The sequence below is a fragment of the Phyllopteryx taeniolatus genome, chromosome 16 (assembly GCF_024500385.1).
Source record: "Phyllopteryx taeniolatus isolate TA_2022b chromosome 16, UOR_Ptae_1.2, whole genome shotgun sequence".
Lineage (NCBI taxonomy): Eukaryota > Metazoa > Chordata > Actinopteri > Syngnathiformes > Syngnathidae > Phyllopteryx > Phyllopteryx taeniolatus.
In genome coordinates, this window is record NC_084517.1 from 3,046,964 (window position 1) to 3,073,352 (window position 26,389).

At 41.3% G+C, this 26,389-nt stretch overlaps 1 protein-coding gene and 1 long non-coding RNA gene across 21 annotated transcripts in view; one reads left to right on the plus strand and one right to left on the minus strand.

Annotated features, from left to right (window-relative positions):
- The window catches only part of rbfox1 (RNA binding fox-1 homolog 1), a 372,506-nt gene that overhangs the window by 331,541 nt on the left and 14,576 nt on the right, over positions 1-26,389 (plus strand). For 15 of the 20 annotated variants that reach the window (XR_009784864.1, XM_061749589.1, XM_061749590.1 and 12 more), the window contains 3 exons: positions 10,858-11,002; positions 18,852-18,891; positions 24,018-24,082. Coding sequence is in view for 17 of the 20 variants with exons in the window: in XM_061749589.1 (XP_061605573.1) it covers positions 10,858-11,002; positions 18,852-18,891; positions 24,018-24,082 (250 nt within the window). In the remaining 3 variants the exon portion in view is untranslated. The remainder of the gene's footprint in view (positions 1-10,857; positions 11,003-18,851; positions 18,892-24,017; positions 24,083-26,389) is intronic. The other 5 variants (XR_009784866.1, XR_009784867.1, XM_061749587.1 and 2 more) reach the window with 1 other exon arrangement.
- On the minus strand, positions 12,463-14,306 carry LOC133466163 (uncharacterized). Its single transcript, XR_009784869.1, has 2 exons — positions 13,397-14,306; positions 12,463-13,270 (listed from the first exon to the last, which is right to left on the minus strand). It is a non-coding gene; the product is annotated as an uncharacterized LOC133466163 (long non-coding RNA).

The window sequence follows — 26,389 nt, forward strand, 5'->3', positions numbered from 1 at the left end:
TACAATATGTGTCAGAATTGATGAATTATCACCCAAAAAGTGCTCTCTGTTGGATAAAAGTTCATCGTAATTTTTAAACTGTTCTTCTGCAAATAGAAATTTTGTGTAGTTAATGTGGACAAGTAAGACAGATTTGTATCGATCACCATTAAGGAGGTGTTTGCTTGCTCCCAAATTCCATCTGCCATTTATCTTCAGCAAAAAGAATGCAGCCCTATGGGGGGCACAAGTCAGTGCAAACTGTAGGCCGGTCCCAAGCCCGGATAAATGGATTGCGTCAGGAAGGGCATCCGGCTTAAAACCTTGCCAAACAAATATGAGCGTTCATCCAAAGAATTCCATACCGGTCATGGCCCAGGTTAACAACGGCCACCACCGGCGCCGTCAACCTGCAGGGCGCTGTTGGAAATTCAGCTACTGTGGGTCGAAGTCGAAGTCAAAGAAGAAGAAGAAGAGGTGGAAAGCGGGTTCTTCGGCAGAAAGAGAAGAGGAAAACACAGAGCCTAGAACTGAATGTGGGGACTTTGAATGTTGGGACTATGACAGGAAAATCTCGGGAGTTGGTTGACATGATGATTAGGAGAAAGGTTGATATATTGTGTGTCCAGGAGGCCAGGTGGAAAGGCAGTAAGGCTAGAAGTTTAGGGGCAGGGTTTAAATTATTTTACCATGGTGTAGATGGGAAGAGAAATGGAGTCGGGGTTATTTTAAAAGAAGAGTTGGCTAAGAATGTCTTGGAGGTGAAAAGAGTATCAGATCGAGTGATGAGGCTGAAATTTGAAATTGAGGGTGTTATGTGTAATGTGATTAGTGGCTATGCCCCACAGGTAGGATGTGACCTAGAGGTGAAAGAGAAATTCTGGAAGGAGCTAGATGATGTAGTTCTGAGCATCCCAGACAGAGAGAGAGTCGTAATTGGTGCAGATTGTAATGGACATGTTGGTGAAGGTAATAGGGGTGATGAAGAAGTGATGGGTAAGTACGGCATCCAGGAAAGGAACTTGGAGGGACAGATGGTGGTAGACTTTGCAACAAGGATGCAAATGGCTGTAGTGAACACTTTTTTCCAGAAGAGGCACGAACATAGGGTGACCTACAAGAGCGGAGGTAGAAGCACACAGGTGGATTACATCTTGTGCAGACGATGTAATCTGAAGGAGGTTACCAACTGTAAGGTAGTGGTAGGGGAGAGTGTGGCTAGACAGCATAGGATGGTGGTGTGTAAGATGACTCTGGTGGTGGGGAGGAAAATTAGGAAGACAAAGGCAGAGAAGAGAACCATGTGGTGGAAGCTGAGACAGGACGAGTGTTGTGCAGCTTTTCGGGAAGAGGTGATACAGGCTCTCGGTGGACGGGAAGAGCTTCCAGAAGAATGGACCACTGCAGCCAAGGTGATCAGAGAAGCAGGCAGGAGAGTACTTGGTGTATCTTCTGGCAGGAAAGGAGAGAATGAGACTTGGTGGTGGAACCTCACAGTACAGGAAATCATACAAGGAAAACGGTTAGCTAAGAAGAAGTGGGACACTGAGAGGACCGAGGAGAGGCGAAAGGAATACATTGAGATGCGACACAGGGCAACGGTAGAGGTGGCAAAGGCAAAACAAGAGGCATATGATGACATGTATGGCAGGTTGGACACTAAAGAAGGAGAAAATGATCTACACAGGCTGGCCAGACAGAGGGATAGAGATGGGAAGGATGTGCAGCAGGTTAGGGTGATTAAGGATAGAGGATAGAAATATGTTGACTGGTGCCAGCAGTGTGCTAGGTAGATGGAAAGAATACTTCGAGGAGTTGATGAATGAGGAAAATGATAGAGAAGGGAGAGTAGAAGAGGCAAGTGTGGTGGACCAGGAAGTGGCAATGATTAGTAAGGGGGAAGTTAGAAAGGCATTAAAGAGAATGAAAAATGGAAAGGCAGTTGGTCCTGATGACATTCCTGTGGAGGTATGGAAGCATTTAGGAGAGGTGGCTGTGGAGTTTTTGACCAGCTTGTTCAATAGAATTCTAGTGCGTGAGAAGATGCCTGAGGAATGGAGGAAAAGTGTACTGGTGCCCATTTTTAAGACCAAAGGTGATGTGCAGAGCTGTGGCAACTATAGAGGAATAAAGTTGATGAGCCACACAATGAAGTTATGGGAAAGAGTAGTGGAGACTAGACTCAGGACAGAAGTGAGTATTTGCGAGCAACAGTATGGTTTCATGCCTAGAAAGAGTACCACAGATGCATTATTTGCCTTGAGGATGTTGATGGGAAAGTACAGAGAAGGTCAGAAGGAGCTACATTGTGTCTTTGTAGATCTAGAGAAAGCCTATGACAGAGTACCCAGAGAGGAACTGTGGTACTGCATGCGGAAGTCTGGAGTGGCAGAGAAGTATGTTAGAATAATACAGGACATGTACGAAGGCAGCAGAACAGCGGTGAGGTGTGCTGTCGGTGTGACAGAAGAATTTAAGGTGGACGTGGGACTGCATCAGGGATCAGCCCTGAGCCCCTTCCTTTTTGCAGTGGTGATGGATAGGCTGACAGATGAGGTTAGACTGGAATCCCCGTGGACCATGATGTTTGCAGATGACATTGTGATCTGCAGTGAAAGCAGGGAGCAGCTGGAGGAACAGTTAGAAAGATGGAGGCATGCACTGGAAAGAAGAGGAATGAAGATTAGCCGAAGTAAAACAGAATATATGTGCATGAATGAGAGGGGTGGTGGGGGAAGAATGAGGCTACAGGGAGAAGAGATGGCAAGGGTAGAGGACTTTAAATACTTGGGGTCAACCGTCCAGAGCAATGGTGAGTGTGGTCAGGAAGTGAAGAAACGGGTCCAAGCAGGTTGGAACGGGTGGAGGAAGGTGTCAGGTGTGTTATGTGACAGAAGAGTCTCTGCTAGGATGAAGGGCAAAGTTTATAAAACAGTGGTGAGGCCAGCCATGATGTATGGATTAGAGACAGTGGCACTGAAGAGAAAACAGGAAGCAGAGCTGGAGGTGGCGGAAATGAAGATGTTGAGGTTCGCTCTCGGAGTGACCAGGTTGGATAAAATTAGAAATGAGCTCATCAGAGGGACAGCCAAGGTTCGATGTTTTGGAGACAAAGTTAGAGAGAGCAGACTTCAATGGTTTGGACACGTCCAGAGGAGAGAGAGTGAGTATATTGGTAGAAGGATGATGAGGATGGAGCTGCCAGGCAAGAGAGCTAGAGGAAGACCAAAGAGAAGGTTGATGGATGTCGTGAGGGAAGACATGATGGCAGTTGGTGTTCGAGAGGAGGATGCAGGAGATAGGCTCTAATGGAAAAGGATGACGCGCTGTGGCGCCCCTTAACGGGACAAGCCGAAAGGAAAAGAAGAAGAAGAAGATTTATCTTCAGCATAAAGAAAGGAGGGGTCTTACAGGACAAATGGACCTTAAAGAACCCTGTTCTAAACAATTATTTTTTTATTTATTCAGTGGTTGCTAGCAATGGTATTCTGCACACTTTGATTTAACTGTTCTGCTCTTCAAATAATATATATACAGGGGAACCTTGATAAAACGGATCCCGATATAACGGATATTTGATAAAACAGACCATCGGGACTAAACAATGTGTCTAAAACTAGTTTCCATTTCTCACCTATAATTACATTGACAAAGTCTGTTAGTTCCATAATTGCCCGCTGTTGTTTACTGGCGCTGAGGCATAATGCACGCAGAGAATGGAACTGATGTATTTCCGGGTCACACCTATACAGTAATACTAGATCCTCCCATGCCTACGTGGCGGCCATGTTGAATGTGTATTGACGTGGCGGCCAAGTCACGATGGATGTATCTATTGTCTATTGTACACAGACTCACAGCACAGAAAGAGAGAGAAAGAGCGAGAGCGGCATGGCAGCAGTGTTAACTGAGAATACAAACACGTCTCTGGAGTCTGAAATATGCTATTTTCGGTTTTTTTTTTTTTTTTTGTCGAGCCGGTCACCTTTAGCAAGGGATTTGGAACTAGGAAGCACACGAATTCTACACGGCTCATGAAAGTGACTCTCCTATGATGAGTACTGTACGTCAACAATGTCACCATGACCAAGTACACCGGCGTGTTAACTTTGAATAAAATATGAAACTTTCAAACATTTTCAAGCTTATTTATATTTATTTACAAAAACATTGTAATGTACTAGCGTTTTAGGGCACCCCCCCCCCCCAAAAAAAAAAAAAAAAAATCAACTACAAAACAATAATTTAGAACTGTACAGAAATATAGGTGCATATGGCCTCAAAACAAAAAAAAGTGCTTCAGTTATTTGTACTGACTACAACTATTTTGTCATAACGGAAGACTTTAACATTCATGTTGACAATAACATGGAAAAAAATCTGAAGAACTCTGCTATACTAGACACATTTGACCTCTGTCAACAAATTAAGAGTCCAACCCACACTCAAGGTCACATCTTAGACCTGGTCATCTCTAACGATGTTGAAATTATATCAATTGAAATTAAGGCTACGGCTATTTCTGACCATTTTTGTGTATTCTTTGAATTACTAATTCTTCCAAACGTTCAGACAACCTCTATGTTTATTAAGAAAGGGTGCATGAATGAGAGCACCACTACTAAGATTATGGAGACCATAGCTGTGATGATCTTGATGATCTTTTGGATAATGATGGCAAAGACCTCTAAATCAAAGTGTAGGAAAGCAGAACGTAAGTGGAGAAAAACTAAACTCCAACTCGACTATGACCTCTACAGATAAAATATTTGTAATTTTAACCAAGAGTTAGTCAGGGCTAGACAGCAACACCTTTCTGAAATCATCAGTAAGAACTTCAACAATACTCGCACTCTGATTTATGTGGTTGACAAGCTCACAACCCCCCCCCCCCCCCCCCCACCCCGAATCAGATAGCTCCAAAACTCCTAACAGCACATAAATGCAATGAATTTGCTTGTTATTTTAGTGAAAAAATACAATCCATCATGTTAAATATCTGCACAAATCAGCAAAATGATAAAATTATTCTACATCTGAAGCCACCCTGGAAAAATTCTATTACCATGTCAGAATTTAATGCAGTTAACCAAAAGACTGTAGAGAAAACAGTTCAGCAGCTGAAACCATCAACGAGCTGTCTTTACTCAATACCATCTGACTTTTTAAAAGCTATTGCAAAGTCTGTGCTAGCTGATTTGCAGCAAATAATCAATTGCTCACTTCATTTATGCGAGTTTCCTAAAGCTCTTCAAGTATCTGCCATTAAGCCTCTGCTAAAAAATAGAACGCTGGATGCTTCCATGTTAGCAAGCTATCGACCCATCTCAAATCTCCCTTTCATAGCCAAGATTGTTGAGAAAGTTATTTTTAATCAACTCAGCAATTTCTTGAACTTAAATGGACTTTTTGACAACTTTCAATCAGGCTTCTGAACACATCACAGTACAGAATCTGCTCTTATCAAAGTGCTAAATGATATAAGGTTGAATACTGACTCGGGAAAAGTGTCAATTCTGGTCTTGTTGGACCTCAGTGTGGCTTTTGATACGGTAGATCATAATATACTGCTGAACAGGTTGGAAACGTGGGTAGGACTAAATGTAACAGTCCTGAGTTACAGTGTGTATGAAATGTGCTATATAAATACATTTGCTTTGCTTCAAAGCAGTGGCACGGTGTCCGACTGGTTAGAGCGTCAGCCTCACAGTTCTGAGGACCCGGGTTCAATCCCCGGCCCCGACTGTGTGGAGTTTGCATGTTCTCCCTGTGCCTGCGTGGGTTTTCTCCGGGCACTCCGGTTTCCTCCCACATCCCAAAAACATGCATAAATTGGAGACTCTAAATTGCCCGTAGGTGTGACTGTGAGTGCGAATGGTTGTTTGTTTGTATGTGCTCTGTGATTGGCTGGCAACCAGTTCAGGGTGTACCCCTGTCCGATGACAGCTGGGATAGGCTCCAGCACGCCCGCGACCCTAGTGAGGAGAAGCGGCTCAGAAAATGGATGGATGGATGCTTCAAAGCAATGGACAATCGGTTATATTGGACGACGCCCCGCCCCTATTAGTCCATTCTATCAAGGTTCCACTTTATGCATATGTACAGTCCTCTTAAAAAGTATTGGAACGGGAAGGTCTATTCCTTTGTTTTTGTCATATACTGAAGACATTTGAGTTTCAAATCAAAACATGACTATGAGACAAAAGTTCATTATTCCAGCTTTTGTTTCCTGGTATGGTGTTCAACAACTCAGAACACAGCACCTTTTGTATGAAGCCACCCACTTTTCAAGTGAGCTAAAGTATTGGAACACACATTATTAACTTAAAGTGAATAACATTTAATATTTGGTGACATAACCCTTACTTGCAATAACTGCATCAAGCCTGCGACTCATTAGCTTCACCGGACTGTTGCATTCTTCATATGAAATACTTTTCGAGACCTTTACTGCAGCCTCTATAAGTTCTTGTTTGTTTCTGGGGGTTTCTCTATTCAGTGTCCTCTTCAGGAAGTAAAATGCATTCTCTATTGGGTTAAGGTCCGATGATTGACTTTGCCAATCTAAGACCTTCCACTTTACCCCCCGATGAAGTCCTTTCTTGTGTTGGCAGTGTGTTTTGGGTCAATGTCTTGTTGCATGATGAGGCGGCTCCCGTTTAGTTTGGATGCATTTTTCTGTGAATTGCCAGACAAAATGGTTCTGCAGACTTCAGAAGTCATTCTGCTACCATCATGAGTTACATCATCCACAAAGACTAGTGAGCCCGTTCTAGAAGCAGCCATGCATGCCCAAGACATGACATTACCTCCGCGTTGCTTCACAGATGAGCTTGTGTGTTTTGGATCATAAGCAGATCCTTTCCTTCTCCATACTTTGGCCTTTCTATCACTTTGGTAGGTTAAGCTTGGTCTCATGAGTCCATAAAACTTTGTTCCAAAACGTTTGTGGCTCATCTCTGTACTTCTTTGCAAAATCCAATCTGACCTTCCGATTCTTTTTGCCGAATGGTTTGCATTTTTTGGTATAGCCTGTACATTTTTTCCCTCGAAGTCTTCTTTGAACAGTGGATTGTGATACTTTCACCTCTGCCTGTGGAGGTTGGCAGTGATGTCATTGACTGTTGTCTTTGGGTGTTTCTTCACAGCTCTCACAATGTTTCTGTCATCCACTGCTGTTGATACCGTTGGCCGACCTGTTCAATGTCTGTTGCTCAGTACACCAGTAGTTGCTTTCTTTTCCAGGACATTCCAAATTGTTGTATTGGCTATGCCCAATGATTGTGGAATAGCTCTGATCGATGTTCCCTCTTCTCTCAGCTTCAAAATGGTTTGCTTTTCTCCCATAGACAGCTCTCTGGTCGTCATGTTTGCTTAACAGTAAATAAAGTTTTCACTAGACTTTACACTGACAACACATCTGAGACAGACAACACGTAATGCCTGGATCAGACTACAAGACAAATTTGGTCTTTCACGATTGCACTATGTCAGACTACTGCAATAAAATCTTGTATTCTCATACCATCGCATCCCGTTTTTTTACGATCACTGGGCTTTATCTTGTCAACTCAAACGCGACCGGATACACTCATTACCATGGCCACGACAACAACAATCTATCGCGTCGTGTGTATTATAAGAACTAAATGGGAAAAACGTGTGTTGGTGGTCACCGGTGCTCGGGAGAGGACTTTAATTCAAGGATGGCTTGAGGTATGTTAGTACGATACGGCTCGCAAACAGGCAACAAAACGTTATGTAGCCTAGCAAGCTAGTGATAGCACTAACGGTTATACTGACGTTCTGTTAAATCATCCTCTAAAGTTCAGGTGTGTGTGAAGTAATGTACTTACAATAAAGTAATTTAAATTCAGTAAGTTAGTTGTTAAAATAACAAATAAAAACAGAATCAAACTATATTTAATTGAATACACTACAAAGACAAGATATTTAAAGTTCAAACTGATAAACTAGATTGTTTTTAGCAAATAATCATTATCTTAGAATTTTAAGGCTGCAACACGTTCCAAAAAAGCTGGGACAGGTGGCAAAAAAGACTGAGAAAGTTGAGAAATGCTCATCAAACACCTGTTTGGAACATCCCACAGGTGAACAAGCTAATTGGGAACAGGTGGGTGCCATTATTGGGTATAAAAGGAGCTTCCTTGAATTGCTCAGTCGTTCACAAGCACAGTTGGGGCGATGTTCACCTCTTTGTGAACAAGTGCGTGAGAAAATAGTCCAACAGTTTAAGGACAATGTTCCTCAACATACAATTGCAAGGAATTTCATCATCATCTATGGTCCATAATATCATCAAAAGTTTCAGAGAATCTGGAGAAATCACTGCGTGTAAGCGGCAAGGCCGAAAACCAATATTGAATGCCCGTGACCTTCGATCCCTCAGGCGGCAGTGCATCAAAAACCAACATCAATGTGTAAAGGATATCACCACATGGGCTCAGGAACACTTCAGAAAACCAATGTCAGTAAATACAGTTCGGCGCTACATCCGTAAGTGCAACTTGAAACTCTACTATGCAAAGCAAAAGCCATTTATCAACAACACCCAGAACCGCCGCCGGCTTCTCTGGGTCTGAGCTCATCTAAGATCGACTGATGAAAAGCGGAAAAGTGTTCTGTGGTCCGACGAGTCCACATTTCAAATTGTTTTTGGAAATTGTGGCCGTCGTGTCCTCTGGGCCAGAGAATAAAAGAACCATCCGGACTGTTATGGACGCAAAGTTCCAAAGCCAGCATCTGTGATGGTATGGGGTTGTGTTAGTGCCAATGGCATGGGTAACTTACACATCTGTGAAGGCACCATTAATGCTGAAAGGTACATACAGGTTTTGGAGAAACATATGCCGCCATCCAAGCAACGTCTTTTTCATGGACGCCCCTGCTTATTTCAGCAAGACAATGCCAAATCACATTCTGCACGTGTTACAACAGCGTAGCTTCGTAGTAAAATAGTGCGGGTACTAGACTGGCCTGCCCCAGTCAAGAACTGTCTCCCATTGAAAATGTGTGGTACATTATGAAGCGTAAAATACGACAACGGAGACCCCAGACTGTTGAACAGCTGAAGCTGTACATCAAGCAAGCATGGGAAAGAATTCCACCTACAAAGCTTCAACAATTAGTGTACTCAGTTACCAAATGTTTATTGAATGTTGTTTAAAGAAAAGGGGATGTAACACAGTGGTAAACATGACCCTGTCCCAGCTTTTTTTCAACGTGTTGCAGCCATATAATTCTAAGTTCATGATTATTTGCTAAAAACAATAAAGTTTATCTGTTTGAACATTAAATATCTTGTCTTTGTAGTGTATTCAATTAAATATAGGTTGAACATGATTTGCAAATCATTGTATTCTGTTTTTATTTATATTTAACACAACATCCCAACTTCATTGGAATTGGGGTTGTACATGACCTGACTTGACCTGTGAGTTCCAACCTTTATGGAGCCAAAGCACATATTTTACAATTGAAAAATCTCACGGCACACCAACAAACAAAAATGTCACAAAAAGTGGATACAGTAATTACTGTATATACTTACTGCCATTGAATAGAAGAGCATTTATTTGTTCTGTCTGTCACTATGCCTCCTTTGTATAAATAGATGAAGATATGTGTATTATAAATATAATTTTTTGAGCAATTAAGTAAATGAACAAGTCATTTGAATAGACACATTGATCCATCTTGTGATTGGATCGGTGATCGGTTATCGTTTTTTTAAACTCGCTGATCGGTGATTGGCCCCAAAAATCCTGATCGTGTAAAGCCTAGTTTTCACAGGTGAAACCCTAGGCCAAAAACAAGCACCATCTAATGTTTAAGCAATCAATCTAAAGGGCAACACCTGAGCAACTAGAAACACATGTTCCACAGTCACATGTTCCAGTAGTTTTGCTCACTTGAAAAGTGTTTGGGTTCTAACAATAGGTGCTCTGTCCTGAGTTGTTTAACACATCTAGATGTAAATACCATGAAATAAAAGCTGGAATTCTGAATTTATATCAAAGACGTAATTTCATGTTGGGGATATCAGTTTAACTCATGGATGCCAGGGCGTGAGGTTTTTAAATCGTGACAAAAGATGACTAGGTACAATTACCAACCTTACTCTATTCCGCTCTCTCTTTGAGAAACTCTTGTCTTTGGCCGAAAACCTTCCATTTTTCATTAGGTCAATGAATGCTTCACCGTTTCTATTACCCTTTCATTACATCTCCCTTTTGAAGAGTTGCATGATTAGGGGAGAAAATCATTACTCAATCTTCCTCCTCACCTTCTCTCACCGAGCTCTCAAATTACACATGGTGTCAGTTTTCCCCATTTAGATTAAAGTTAAGTTAATAAAAGTAACTGTATACCTGTAACACTACACATCACATTAACTACATTTCTTCCATAAAATGTAGCCTATGTATTTTATGTAGTACACTCGTGTGCCAAGCCACATAAATGTTTTTAATCTGTAAACTTGCTATACTGTACATGTTCACATGTCGCAACTGGAGGCATTTAGATATGACAAAGTCGAGTTGTACGGCACTAGAAATTCCAGTTTCCTCAGAATAGAAGGAAACAATTGAGGACTGATGAATGGACTCAATATACAACAGTTATAAAAAGAAGTGACAATGCAGCAAGGCAAAGATTGTGATAAAACAATATGGTAATGGTTAAACAATCATGTTTTTACAAAGGTCAGAGGGAAAGTTACTACAACTACTTAGTACCTATGTTTAGAACATTGTGATTCATCATACATTGCAATTAAACTGGATTATGCGCAGGTTAGTTGTCCAAATTGCTCTGTCCATAAGGATTTAGTGACAATGGTGCATTTTTCTCCAGTGCCAGGTTTCCCCTACCCAGCAGCCAGTGCAGCAGCAGCAGCAGCAGCAGCATATAGAGGAACCCACCTACGAGGTCGAGGACGGACAGTCTACAACACATTCAGGGCAGCTGCTCCACCTCCTCACATTCCATCTTATGGAGGGTAAGCGTTCTTTTTTTTTTTTTTAATTCAGTTCAGTTGTTATTAATCTCCCTTTGGTCGAATGTTTTTTATTGCTCCTCTCAAATGGCAAGCCCTGAATCTCAGTGCTCAGAGGCAGCAAATCATGGCATGAGAGTCTTACCTCACAGCGATAACCAACTCCCCCACTTCCATAGCATGCCGAATTAACCAATAGGCATGCTACAAGACTTGCTTTTCATGGAGTCATGGAAAATTACTGTCAACTTGGCCTTGGACTGTGGTGTGATTGAGGAAAATGTCAGAATGCGACATTATCCACTATTCTTTTACAAAGTTCACCCATTTACCAAATTGAAATCAAACATCTGCCCAGCCCCAACAACTCCTGCAGACACTTTGTTTCTCAAAGCTCTGGAAAACTGTGTGTTGTGGGCAGTTAGATGAAAATTTCTACCATTGTGTTGGTCTGTTTTTGTTGTTGTTTTTCTTTATAACTGCAAGCCAATGGGCATTAAGGAGGCTGGCTGGGATTCTATGAGGATGAGATGAGGGTGAAAATGTCTTGTATTTCCCCATGAGAATAGATGTTTTCTGTCATCAACCGTATGGTTTTGATTTGCAATATAATACAATTTCAGCCTTTAATTTTACAAATACAACGACTGAAACAACTCTAATTCATTTTGATGAGTCAATATAAGGGAATGCAACAAGAAGTCTATTCAAACATATTGTATTCAAGGTAAGGCTCAAAACTTCGTAATGTAGAAAATACATAATGATGGATCAGAATCTGTCAGTCCAAACTTTGGCCCTGAGGCTTTTTGCAGCCTGCCGTCCTTTTTTTGCGGCCGACGGCATATGCTATCATAAGATTTGACATGGCCTGCAACACCAATTCTTTTTAATCAAAAATTGGGGATAAGTGTATGTAAGTGTAAAGTGGGGGTTTGCAACACCCCCATCCTCTTGGTGCGACGCCACTGACCACTACTACTATCGTGAATAAAGATAATGTTTAAGAAAACATTTGTTCACTCCACTTTGCTCCATAACTAGATCCAATATGTGATCATCACATCACATCCTCTAGTAACTGCTTTAAAAATTATCAGATTACTCTTGTTTTAGTTCTGTATCCGCTGAGTGCAGCGGCAGAACTATTCTAGTGGGATACAGGGCCGTGGCCACCCCAAAAACCTGTAAAATCCTTAACTATCCGCCTCATTACATTTAACCAAAAGCTGTGACACAGACCTTTTTCAAAATAACTATAATGTATTAGAAATATACAATTGCTTGACGGATCGGTTTCAGCATGTTTACTAAATTAAAATGATTTCAAAATGGCCCTTGCATCCTTCCGTTTTTCTGTATGCAACCTTCGTGGGCAAAAGTTTGAGTTAAATCAAACACTACATAGAGACACAGTTCCTGACACAGACTGGGTAGGACACAAAAGGCCAAGACACAGTCGGTAAGAGGCAAACTTAGGCAGTTTATTACGGGCAGGGTTTGGCACATTTTACCCCCCGAGCTACGATCTTCCTGGCCACCCAATCAAGATGAGGGTTATGTTTTTTTTAACCAGGGGTGACCCAAGACGGTGACTCATGGAAGGAAAAAACGTGAAAACTAATCCGTTCAGTTTGATTATCCGGGAACATAACCGTAACAGACCGTGTGCGGTGAGTAATCCTGTCAAAAGGGACCTGGGGAGACGGTGCTGTCTCAGGCCCAAGATCCTAGCAAACGAGTGGTTGATTAAATTGGCTTCAGAGCCAGAGTCAATGAGTACAGGGTAAGTAAAGCGATAGTGTCTGATTTAAACGTATATTAGAGTTTGAAACGGCCAGGATTATTGTAAAATTATACTTTGTCTCACCCTTGGTGTCTTGTTGTTGCCATACTTAAAACCTTTGACATGGCAGCGTAGCATTTCTCGTTCCTGTATCCTCTTGTCGAACTTGATAGCCAGAGCTATCAAATTATCCAAATCGTTGGGAATATCAATGGTTATCAGGTGATCTTTCACACTATCAGAAAGTCCTTGAAAAAATGCATCGGTTAAGGCAGCATTGTTCCAGTCACTCTCCGCAGCCAAGGTTTGAAAATCGATTGCGTAATCAGACACCTTGCGCCTGCCTTGCCTCAGCTGAGTTAGCGCTCTAGTCGCTTCTTTTCCCCACGATGTATGCTGGTAAATCTGCTCCGGTGCCTGAGTAAAGCTGTCGAGTGAGGCACAGGTGAGAGAACGGCGGCTCCATTCAGCTGTAGCCCAAGCCTCTGCTCGGCCGCACAGGTGAAAAATAATTAACGCTACGTTGGAGCGATCAGTGGGGAAAGCAGAAGAATGTAACTCAAAATGCAGTTCACATTGCGTCAAAAATGACTTAATATTCCCCGATTCACCTGAAAACTTTTGGGGCCGAGATAACTGTGGAAGGGTGGAAGTAGTGATGACCGGAGGCGGCGTTTGGCAACCAAACCGCGAAGTGGTTCAGGAGCGGGGTTTGGCTCAGCCGCAGTAGGATTCAGACTCTTCAGCTTCTCACTTAAAATCTTCGCCTGTGAATCTAGAGTTAACATAATCGAGTCCTGTCTCTTTACCAGCTCCTTTAATTCCGACCAGAGACTGGCAGACTCCTCTTGTTGAGCTGGCTTTTGGCCCGGATTCCTCGGAGCCGGTCGTACCACATCTGTATCTGCTGTGTCCATATACGGCCAGAACGTACCAACACAGTTCCTAACACAGACCAGGTAGGACACAAAGGCCAAGACAGTCAGTAAGAAGCAAACTTAGGCAGTTTATTTAAGGGCAGGGTTCAGCACACAGGTAGTCAATCCAACCAGGCAACAGTATCCAAAAGACATGAGGCAAGGAGGAGGTTAAAAAAAAACAAGCACAGTCATACACAAGGTCAAAACACGGATAGGAATGCTGGATAGGAAGACTTACTAGGTGCGACGTTCTGGCAAAAGAGTGGAAACCCAGGGCTTAAATATTACTAACGAACCCAAATTAGAAACACCTGAAGTGACACGTGGCAAAGGAACCAAAGCTAGAACAAATACAAACTGAATGTGACTCACCAAAGTAAAACTGGATGTACTAAACAACCCAGGAAGTGCCAAGTGACAATAACTTACGTACATAAGCAGTGACCACGCTAGACCGAAAAGGGAGACAGACGTGACACATGGCTTTTATGCAGTTGATGGCTTCCCCCAAATTATCGGCGTGATCGATTTATTTTTTTGTGTTTTGGTTTGTTTGTCTCTTCCACTGACACTTCCAATTCCATCGCTTCAAACATTATTTTGCACCTGCGGTGCTCTCCCAAATGTTCCATAGTGAAAACTATCAGTGCTGCCTAATGTGCAAAACCCTCTTTTTAATGACGGCGGTCTCCAACACTTCTACACCTGTTGCCAACAGCACACACAATCAGCAATTTAGAAACCACAAACAAGCAACCACTTGTGATCTTACTAAATCAGGCCCTAACTGTCCAGGTCAAAACAACAAAATAACAAGCTTGCACTTGTTAAGTTACAAGCATCACAATGGTATAATAATAGTCTGAATGTTCGAGAATGGCATCTGGTCCCAAACTGGTCTGAGATGCTCCTATAGTTATTCCCAAAAAGATATTTTCACAAAGTTTATACGATACATTGTTATGATAAATGCACAGGCTTTTCAGCATGTTATCATGGGTGAATGTAATTGTTTGCTGCGATTTTAATCATATTTAAGCACCTCTGTTTTCCCAAACGGCGGCACGGTGAGTGACTGGTTAAGGCATCTGCCTCACATTTCTGAGGACCGGGGTTCAGTTCCCGGCCCCGCCTGTGTGGAGTTTGCATGTTCTCCCCATGCCGGCATGGGTTTTCTTCAGGCACTCTGGTTTCCTCCCACATCCCAAAAACATGCATGCTAGGTTAATTGAAGATTCTAAAATTGCCCGTAGGTGTGAATGTGAGTGCGAATGGTTGTTTGTTTATTTGTGCCCTGCGATTGGCTGGCAACCAGTTCAGGGTGTACCCCGCCTCCTGCCCGATGATAGCTGGGATAGGCTCCAGCACTCCCGCGACCCTTGCGAGGATATGCGGCTCAGAAAATGGATGGATGCATGGATGGATGTTTCCAAAAATGTGATATATTATTGTGTCCTGATGCAGACTTTCTTGAAGGCCTAATTACTCTAGTGGTACTCATATAGTGAATGATTGACATACACTTATTTTTATTTTTTTTCCCTAAGGCATCTGTCTAACATGGCGATGAGTCCACTCCAAATAAGTACTGTACTACAGCCAGGAAACCAAATTTGCTCTTTGTTTATACAGGGTCATAATTTGAACTATGATTTCAATTAGCTATTATGTAAATATGCTTGATTCCCGAATTTTAAATGGCACAGCTCTCTGAGTTTCCATGATGTTTGCAGCAGTATTGAACATCAGAGTTTGCACAAACATTGGGAAAACTGTCTAAAAGCTAGTGAAATTGGAGCTTTGGTTCACAGAAGAACAGTCGCAAAGTGGCTGGAGCAGCAGAGGCTGCTGCTTAGAGGCATTTTATTGGAAGCAAAATGTGGACTGCTACCTCTGTAACACATACTGTTTTTACATACCGTATTGTGCTCTATGTACGGCACAGTTCAACCACAGTTCAGATAGCAAAACTAACAAAAATAAAATACATGCACGCAAGCATGCACACACACACACACAGATGATTGCTTTCCACCCACTCACGTGAACAGGCAGTTATATAAAGATACATTCTTGGATTTTTTTTTTAATAGCTGTGTCAGATTGTTTTAAAGTCATGTTTTTGGTAGAAAAATAAAACAAAATGGCCAAATTGTAGTTATTTCAGTTTTATGCACTATAATTCAGTGTACCGACAGTATGCTAACTTTGTTCACATGAGACTCAAAATGTAGTTTTTGTGTAATTATTCTTCCATTGCTCATTTCAGTGGCTATTTAACAGCATTACAATTTATCACCTGATTCCAATTCAATTACATGACTGTTTTTACGACAGTGATGGCAAAATATGTGACAATAACAACATGGCGTTGCAAGAAATTACTCAGCATTCAGTCAAATGTTTCTGAAACTACAAGTGTAAGGGGAGATCAGACTAAAAGTCACCTCCGCCTTTGTAAGATTATTCCCCCCCCCCCCATATTTTCTGGTTGTATTCTCAGGGTGGAAGTTTCAGTATGTGTGATTTCAGCCTTATACAGTGATAGTCACATGAAATTATGTTCCTCTGTGGCTTGCAACATAGAAATATTACATGACAAAAATCTGAGAGACTATATAGTGGTTATTCTCATAAAGAGAAATTACTGTATGCAGTATAGAAAATATATGAATGAATGTCACCAAAATCACCAAAAACAGTCCACAATGGGTCCACATGATGTACAGTGGACATTAAGCACTTGATTTTCATGGACTGTGGAACTGTGTCGGAGTGCAAAAACTGCCGTATCAAGATTATCGTGCAAACGCAGGGCTCGCCAATTTTGCCATCTGCACCAAGATGGGCCTACCGATGCAACGAGCGTGTGCCCTTTGAACGCCGCTCGGCGCACGTGACAATTTGGTGACTGTAAGTCTTTCTGAACTTAGGCCTCCTCAAACCGTGTCTTACTTTTGGCACAGCTAGTCTAACGCAAATTTCATGAATTTGATAGAGGTACGGGCAGACATATATGCGATGCCATGTGCAGAATTGGATTTACAACAGTCATAAAAATAGACCCCTAAATGACAAAAAGGGTGGAAAAATATTAATGACAGAGGAAAAAATAGCGGAGCTCTTGTTTATATATATATATATATATATATATATATATATGGTTCTATACTGTATGTGTTGTATATTTGGCGAATCTGATTAATTGCGATTGATCACAATTCAAAAGTGTGATTAATCTGATTTAAAAAATTAATTGACTGACAACCCCTTTTCTAATGTGATGTAGCAGTGAGGTGACGTACTAATTCATTTTCGGTTTCCGGTTTTAGTTCTGTGTGGCTTGTCGTTTTTTTATCCATTATTGTTTATCTATTATTCTTATGAATTTGCCTGCTATTTTGGTATTCAAAGTTAATATACTCAGGAATATTCAGTGGTCCGCGATGATGCAGTTCCAGTCAGACCTACAGTATGTGACAAGTGTACTCACTCCAATCACTTATTTTGGAGTTTTACGACGACATGTCACAATAGCATGACATCTTCATCTTTCTGCTGTTCGTTACTCATTCTCCCTTCAGGATAATGATATTTGACAGAAGTGTACCTTATTTGCTGCCATGGATTCAATGATTAGTGGCTTACGCTGTGTTGACACTGGACGCCAAGCAAACGTTCGCCTCCATGGGTCGGCATCTTATTTAGCCCTGTTTGCTGTAGCTCTTAGGTAGCTGGGGTGTGGCAAAATAGTTTCCAGCAAGTATCTAAACAGTGTAAAACAGGGAGGTTGGGCGACTGTTCAATGTGGGTGTGCTTCTTTTTTTTTTTTTTCGTTTGTTAGTTTTTTACAATAAATATTACACGACCGTGCGCTGGCCGACTGGTTAGAGTGTCTGCCTCACAGTTCTGAGGACCGGGGTTCAATCCCCGGCCCCCTCCTGTGTGGAGTGTGCATGTTCTCCCCGTGCCTGTGTGGGTTTTCTCCGGGCACTCCCAAAAACATGCGTGGTAGGTTAATTGAAAACTCGAAATTGCCCATAGGTGTGTAGGCTCCAGCACTCCCGCGACCCTTGTGAGGATAAGCAGCTCAGAAAATGGATGGATGGACAACTGTGCACTGACTACAGTTTTTGCTTGCATCATAACAACATCCTGTTTTGTCTGTTTTATTTCGATGATAAAAGTCTTTCGGTACAAAACTGCAAATGTACTATTGGATAATTTTCAGCTGAAAATCTTCAGTAGGTATAAAATTCGGTACGAGCGCTTATCCTCAGTAGGATCATGGGTGTGCTGGAGCCTATCTCAGGTGACTTCAGGCGAGGGGCGGGGGTACATTCTGAAATGGTCGCAAGCCAATAGCAGGGCACATATAGACAAACAAGCATTCATATGCACAGTCACACCTAATGACAATTTAGTCTTCGATTAACCTAAAACCCACGTTTTTGGAATGTGGAAGAAAACCGGAGTAATGGGAAAAAACCCACGCAAGCACAGGGAGAACACAGGAAGGCCGGTGCCCGGACACAAATTCACGTCCTCCGAACTGTGAAGTGGTCGTGCTAACCAGTCCGCCACAGCGCAGCTATGCTGAAACATCAGATTCAATATGCATAGGCTATAACATCATTACATATGGGGACCCATCTATTTTCTATGCTTATCCTGTTCAGGGTCATGGGGGGGGGGGGGGGGTTGCAGCCTATCCCAGCTGACTTCAAGCAAAAGATAGACTATTCTGGACGGGTCGCCAGTCAGACACAGCACATATAGACAGACAACCATTGGAATCCACGTTGCCTGCACGGAAGTAAGGCAAGTGAACAACAACACTGTCAGTGACTAACTTTACCCCCTTCCATCCTTTCAAAAAATAGTAGTCGTTTAATTTTATGGAACCCTCCCAGCTTCCTTACTCAGCCATTAGACAGGAGTGGGGGTGCCTGCTGTATTTCCCCCCTTTGACTCTGGTCATATTCTTTATTTTCTGTTGGTTGTCTTTTGGATTGTGACCATGGGAGTTGGTTGGTAGCCAGCCCACTGCCTGCATGTCAACATGCACTAATATGGATGTTTTTGTTTTGTTTTGTTTTGTTTTATTGTGTGTTTGTCTGTTTGTTTGTGTTTGCATCCTCTACAGTGTTGTTTACCAGGATGGATTTTATGGTGCAGATATTTATGTAAGTATTGTTTACTGGTATGACATTGCATGTGACAGCCATGGCTTACATGGTTATTTGCCTTGAAAAAACAAATCCCACCATTAATACACTTTTCCTTTAACCTGCCATTTGACTTTCTTTCTGAACTAGACCAAGAAACTAATATATGTACTGTAAAATGGAAAAATATCGAACAAAACTGTTTAAATCTTTCTTTGTTTGGATTACAGATATTACATTGATTAAGTTGTACTTCAGTAGTAAGACATACTGTACATGCCAGGGATGTGTGTGAAGGAGAATATTTGTTATATTGCTCCTATAGCATTTGTCTTGCTTGTCTCCCCCATTAGCCCTGTGGCCCCATACTGACTTAATAATATGCACAAGGGTTTTAGAGCTCCGACACTATTTACATTCATCAAAGGAGTGTGTTTTACCCAAGTAGCAAACTTCATGTGACAGAAAACTAGCATAACTAGCAGTATTGTTAGCCTGATAGTATAATTGCCTAAATAATTTTTAACTTCCTGTCACAATCTGAATAATAAAAATATGTGCTTTGTTTTTTATGTCTGTGTTGATTCTCAGTAGTGCAGTTCATTTTAATCCACAAAGGTTAAATCAAGGCAACTGGACTCTTCTTGTATGTTGAATCTGTTTTGTTTTGTTTTTCTTGGTTTTCTGATAACATTCAAAAATTATTTAGGCAGTTATGCTATTAGGCTAATGTACTTCATTTCTGTTTGAAGTAAAAAAAAAAGTAAAAATTTATGATTTTATGCTGTGCTCAACTGTTAGCATGATAAAGACTTAATTTTTATTCGTTCATTCAACGATATTTTTTTCGTTTGTTTATGATTAATTTAATTATTTTATTTAGGATTATTTCGGACGATTTTAAAATTAAAACGATGAACATAATAATAATGTGTTCACCGGAATTAGCGGGAGGGGATGAAAGAGCAGTATTACGAGTGACATAGTTCTAATATAACTGATGGAGTAAGTGCTCAGGAAGCATTATACTAAATTTCCCATGTGAGTCTTTAAAGTACAAGTATCCAAGCCCCATATGTTTTACTCAGCCTTTCTAATTAGAAAAATGACTTCATGAAACATGGTTGGTGCTGCTGTCATATTATGTTTGGCCTTTACTCAAGAACATACTCTACCGGGAATAAAATGTGAACTTCAGATACAGTATACTCTAAGTTAAATAACTGAAGGTGCGTTCAAGTAATGCCATGCTACATGAGCGTAGCCTGGATGCAAAGAGTCCTACTCCACCTGTCTTCTGTCAACGGATCAATAAATTTGATGGATGACAACATTCCCTACATTAGATTGAGTGCTAAGTGACCAAACCTTGACCCCACCAACTGTTCTTGTATGTTGTTGGATGTAATGTTTTCTATGCACACGCATACACAATGCACACACAGTCTCCATTAGTCACTCAGTTACGAGTGACAGTGCACCGTTACAATGGCTGGTCGCTTAACGGGGGCAGACTGTTCATCCCGCCACAGTCCATCATCACAAATACTAACTATTCCTTACTTGACTCCACACTTTATAGTGATAATAATACCTTGTTGGTGTCAGGACAGACATATTCTTTCAGTCACTAAGAATGGAGGGGTTGGGGGGAAATTATGTGACCAGCCTGCTAGAGACAGCAGCACCTATTAATAAAAGACAATGTTACTGTGCTTTATGTGCCACAGCTACACAAAAATAGAACACAAACAAATAAACCTCTACTCTCTATATTAGCGAGTCAATAAAAACTGAGCATTGTTAACTTTTTAAAGACCTTAAAGAACCCCGACGCAGCACATTATTAATGTTATAATACTTGTAAAAATTTATCAAAAACAATAAACCTATAGTTTATTGAATACACTACAAAGACAAGATATTTAATGTTCAAACAGATAAACTTTATTGTTTTTAGTAAATAATCATTAACTTAGAATTTTATGGCTGCAACACGTTCCAAAAAAGATGGGACAGGTGGCAAAAATGACTGAGAAGGTTGAGGAATGCTCATCAAACACCTGTTTGGAACATCCCACAGGTGAACAGGCTAATTGGGAACAGGTGGTTGCCATGATTGGGTATAAAAGGAGCTTCCCTGAATTGCTTAGTCATTGACAAGCAAAGATGGGGCGAGGTTCACCTCTTTGTGCGTGAGAAAATAGTCGAACAGTTTAAGGACAGTTTTCCTCAACGTACAATTGCAACGAATTTATGGATTTCATCATCTACGGTCCATAATATCATCAAAAGGTTCAGAGAATCTGGAGAAATCACTGCATGTAAGCGGCAAGGCCGAAAACCAACATTGAGTGCCCGTGACCTTCGATCCCTCAGGCGACACTGCATCAAAAATCGACATCAATGATGTAAAGGATATCACCACATGGACTCAGGAACACTTCAGAAAACCAATGTCAGTAAATGCAGTTCGGCGCTACATCCGTAAGTGCAACTTGAAACTCTACTATGCAAAGCAAAAGCCATTTATCAACAACACCCAGAAACGCCGCCGGCTTCTCTGGGCCTGAGATCATCGAAGATGGACTGATGAAAAGTGGAAAAGTCTTCTGTGGTCCGACGAGTCCACATTTCAAATTGTTTTTGGAAATTGTGGACGTCGTGTCCAACGGGCCAAAGAGGAAAAGAACCATCCGGACTCTTATGGACTCAAAGTTCAAAAGCCAGCATCTGTGATGGTATGGCGCTGTGTTAGTGCCAACTTCCACATCTGGGAAGGCCCCATTAATGCTGAAAGGTACATACAGGTTTTGGAGAAACATATGCTGCCATCCAAGTGACGTCTTTTTCATGGACGCCCCTGCTTATTTCAGCAAGACAATGCCAAACCACATTCTGCACATGTTACAACAGCGTGGCTTTGTAGTAAAAGAGTGCGGGTACAAGACTGGCCTGCCTGCAGTCCCTACCTGTCTCCCATTGAAAATATGTGGCGCATTGTGAAGCGTGACCCCCGGACAGTTGAACAGCTGAAGCTGTACATCAAGCAAACATTTATTGAATGTTGTTAAAAGAAAAGGTGACATAACACAGTGGTAAACATGACCCTGTCCCAACTTTTTTTGGAACGTGTTGCAGCCATACAATTCTCAGTTAATGATTATTTGCTAAAAACAATAAAGTTTATCAGTTTGAACATTAAATATCTGTAGTGTATTCAATTAAATATAGGTTGAACATGATTTGCAAATCATTATATTTTGTTTTTATGTTCAACACAACATCCCAACTTCATTGGAATTGGGGTTGTATATACATTGTATATCTTTAAAAAAAAATCTTTAAAATCACTCACATGTCTGGGGACCGGGGTTCAAATCCCGGCCCCGCCTGTGTGGAGTTTGCATGTTCTCCCCGTGCCTGGGTGGGTTTTCTCTGGCCACTCCGGTTTCCTCCCACATCCCAAAAACATTAATTGAAGACTCTAAATTTCCCGTAGGTGTGAATGAGAGTGCAAATGGTTGTTTGTTTCTATGTGCCCTGTGATTGGCTGATGACTGGTTCAGAGTGTACCCCGCCTCTCGCCCGAAGATAGCTGGGATGGGCTCGGAAAATGGATGGATGGATGGAAAGCATGGACATTTATATAATCAGTTCCAGAAAAAGTAAAACTAAAACAAAGTTGAAGTTTGTTAATTTGCTGATGTCTTGTGTATCATGCACAATAAAAGATTCTTTATAGTGCGACTTTTGAGACATACAGTATCGAGTGTCAAAATTAAGAATTTGAATGGTAAGTTTCTTGAGTATGAAGTTGATTATTAATTTTAAATACAGAATCCATTGGAGCAAGTTTTAATCAACCAGATACTTTTTTTAAATTTAATTTATTTCCCAAACCATAAGAAGGTCAATTTGAGAATGTTACTGACATCGAGCATATAGAGTGCCATCATAATTAATTAGGAAATATAATTCCTAATTTTCAATTAGGAAATGTAAAAATATGTAAAAATAGGAAGGAGAAAACTACAGAATGTTATACTTTACACTAAATATTGTTTATTAAAAATGGTTATACTTTGCAATGGTTTGGAACTGTACTGCGGCATACTGAAAACTGTTCCTAATATTTTGATTGTCTCATTTAGCTACACAAGATTCAAAGCTCTTGTGTTACAGTGAATGATCTTAGATTATGCAGGTGGTCATATTGCTGAGGTTGGTCAGTGTAGAGATAAATAATGTTCTGAGCAAATATTTGCCTAGAGGTGATTAATTGGTTTGCGTGTTTTTACTCGAAAAAAGAGGAAGAATGCCGAAAGGTCTTTCCATATTGTTCGATATTTTTGTTCCCTCCATCCATCCATTTTCTGAGCCGCTTCTCCTCAGAAGGGTCGCGGGCGTGCTGAAGCCTATCCCAGCTATCATTGGGCAAGAGGCGGGGTACACCCTGAACTGGTTGCCAGCCAATCGCTGGGCACATACAAACAAACAACCATTTGCACTTAGTCACACCTACGGGTTTTCACAGTTTTCAATTAACCTACCATGCATGTTTTAGGGATGTGGGAGGAAACCGGAGTGCCCGGAGAAAACCGGGCACGGGGAGAACATGCAAACTCCACACAGGCGGGGCCGGGGATTGAACCCCGGTCCTCAGAACTGTGAGGCTGACGCTCTAACCAGACGGGCACCGTGCCGCCTATTTTTGTTCCCTTAAATTAAAAATGTTTTGACACACCCCCTGTAGGACAATTGCATAGTTTTTGGCTTCTGTTGTTTCGAACACTGGTAAAAAAATACAGGTTTAAAAGTCCCATTGTATATGAATCCAGTACCCCTAAAGGGGGACGACTGAATTCAAATGATTGCCTGGATTGGATTGGATTTTATTTGTTTTGCCACTGGCAAATTTGCCAACAATAGAGGGAGCGTTTCGCCAACTGCAGATTCCCTTTTGGCTGGAACGATTAAACAGTTCCTCGCATTATTAATTTTGACACATCTGCATAAATGTGTCAAAACCATATAAAAAAAAAACTGGACAATTTTAAAGACAGCAGTTATCATTGATACAAAGTACACTTAATCTTCAGTTATTCTCTCAATCTCATACGACTGTACGCGTGTGTTTCCAGGGTGGTTACACTGCCTACAGATTTGCCCAGCCTACTGCTGCCACAGCAGCTGCATACAGTGACAGGTAAGATAACATTTCTCCTCAGCAACAGTGGTGTTGTTTGGAACATTGCATGTTATGGCATCCATATGAGCTGGGAAACACAAACCCAGCACCAATCCATCAGAACAGGGAATGAAAGAGATACTGTGACAAAATGAAAAGGAGATTAGATCGAGCAGTTGTGGCTGCAAACACTTTTGCAGCGCCAATTCCGGGCCTGACCAGTACTGAAGATTGGCTCATGCAAACAACTTATTGCCAGTGCAGCAAGGTTTTCAGCCCATCCTGCAAGGCCCCGGGACACAGAAGCAAAATAATCACCAAGACCCCAGCACCAAGAGACCGCATCTGTGCAGGGCCAAAGTGGCACCATGTGGGTCATGTGACAGCCATAAGGCTCACAGAGGGGAAGCAACAACAGCTGCTTTCATGAGTCCTGACCAGACTTTGGCTTATCTTGGGTAAAACCTAATGCAAATGCAATGCAGTCACTCGTGCAGACATGCTCATGTGCTCATGCAACCAAAATATGAGCATTCACAACATTGAATTACTACGCACACGTGTATAAATTAAGCCTGTAAAATAATTAAGCTATTTGAGTGCATGGCATAATTGTCTTATTGATCTCAAACTTTGATGACAGAGGACGTTATCAGCATGTCCTCTACAACAACATAAGCAGCAAATATGTTATCGTCCAACAAAATTGTCAATAAAACAGAACATTCAGAATCAGAGAGTAATCTCTTGCTATTTCACGGTTCACTTATTGCGGATTCAATGCAGAGCAGATTTTTTTTATTATCAGTATTGTGCTGTTACTCACCTGCACATCCTTGGTTCAGTTAGCATTGCTGGCTATTTGACTATAATGTGGCAGCAATGACTCATATAAGGAAGGAGAAATAGGCTATTTTACTTCGCAGAAAAAGAAACCTTACTGAGCGATTTCAACTCAAACATTTGGTAAGTTACCAAGTTGCTTAGTAATGCAAAACATGACCAGACACTGGTTAACACACAAGCCACAGTGAGAGTTTCATGAAATAATTTCACAAATACCAACCTATCCTGATTTACAGGATAGCTAATGCACACACTCATAACAATATGGAAAAATATGGACTTGGTTGGGCTAAAAATATGGAACCAATGCAAGTAAAGAGCAACGCTTATCTTGATTTCAACTGGGAAGCATTAGCATCGTAATCCTTCGCACTGCCTACAATGCTGAGACCGTCACTGTGAGGCACATTGCCTAATGGTTTAGCCAGCAAATGGCCTGTCTTTCACATGCCCACATGGGTTGAATTTCATGTCACTCAAAAAGAGAACACCCGCCTTGAACAGGCACGTTTTTGTGCAGAGTGTGTGGATGGCTACCTTAAGTGGATAAATAAATAACTGCATCTCTTTAAAGCGTCACATGTCGACACTGGTTTATATATGAAACTTTAAAATGTATTTAAATATGGACTAAATAATTGGTCACTATTTCACGGCATTTGTCTGTTGCGGGGGTTTTCCAGAACATAACCCCTGCATTTAACGTTGGATTACTGTATTCTTTTTTCTCTATTGTAAAACAATGGGTGTTTGACTAAAGTTACAACTTGTCTGTAAAGCCATTGGAAATTATATTACACTGTTTATCTTTTCACCTCAGGGTCATATTTAAAACTACATAAATTGCTATGGAATTTGTGTAGCAGTTGCAGTTTACCACACACTCTCCCACACTGTCACACATCCACATAGGACTCTGCACTGTGAGATAAGATAGGTCAAATGCGGTGCTGGGATGAGTGTGAGCGTTGGGCGGGTGCTGCTGTTGAATAGCAATGTCCAAAACTAATCGGGATTAACTTCTAATCGCTTCAACCACTGGGCTGCTATGCAAATCTGCTCAATTATGTGTACACACCCTGGCCCCTGATTGGCTCTTATCATTGAGGATTAGCACAAGACGGATTGGAAGAGGGGAGATCTGTTCAGACAGCATGACTAGGAGTAAGCAAAGCTGCTCTCCATTTCTGTTAAACTATAAAGTATATATTATGTATTCAGTGCCCCTCGATGATTGAGTATATGTTTATTTAACCCTTTTGGACTTGTACTTTGTATTTTATTGTTTCTTGAAATAATTGCAATGATATATATATTTTTTCCATATTTGGCCAAACACAAAATGCTCTTTATTGTAGTGAAGAGGGAAAAAAAGTGTCCTGATCACAAACCCAATTTCTGGAATTCCAATATACACTTGCAGTGGTCTGAAATTTCCCAGATTCCTGGAAGGCAGGAGTTATACTGTCCATCCATTGG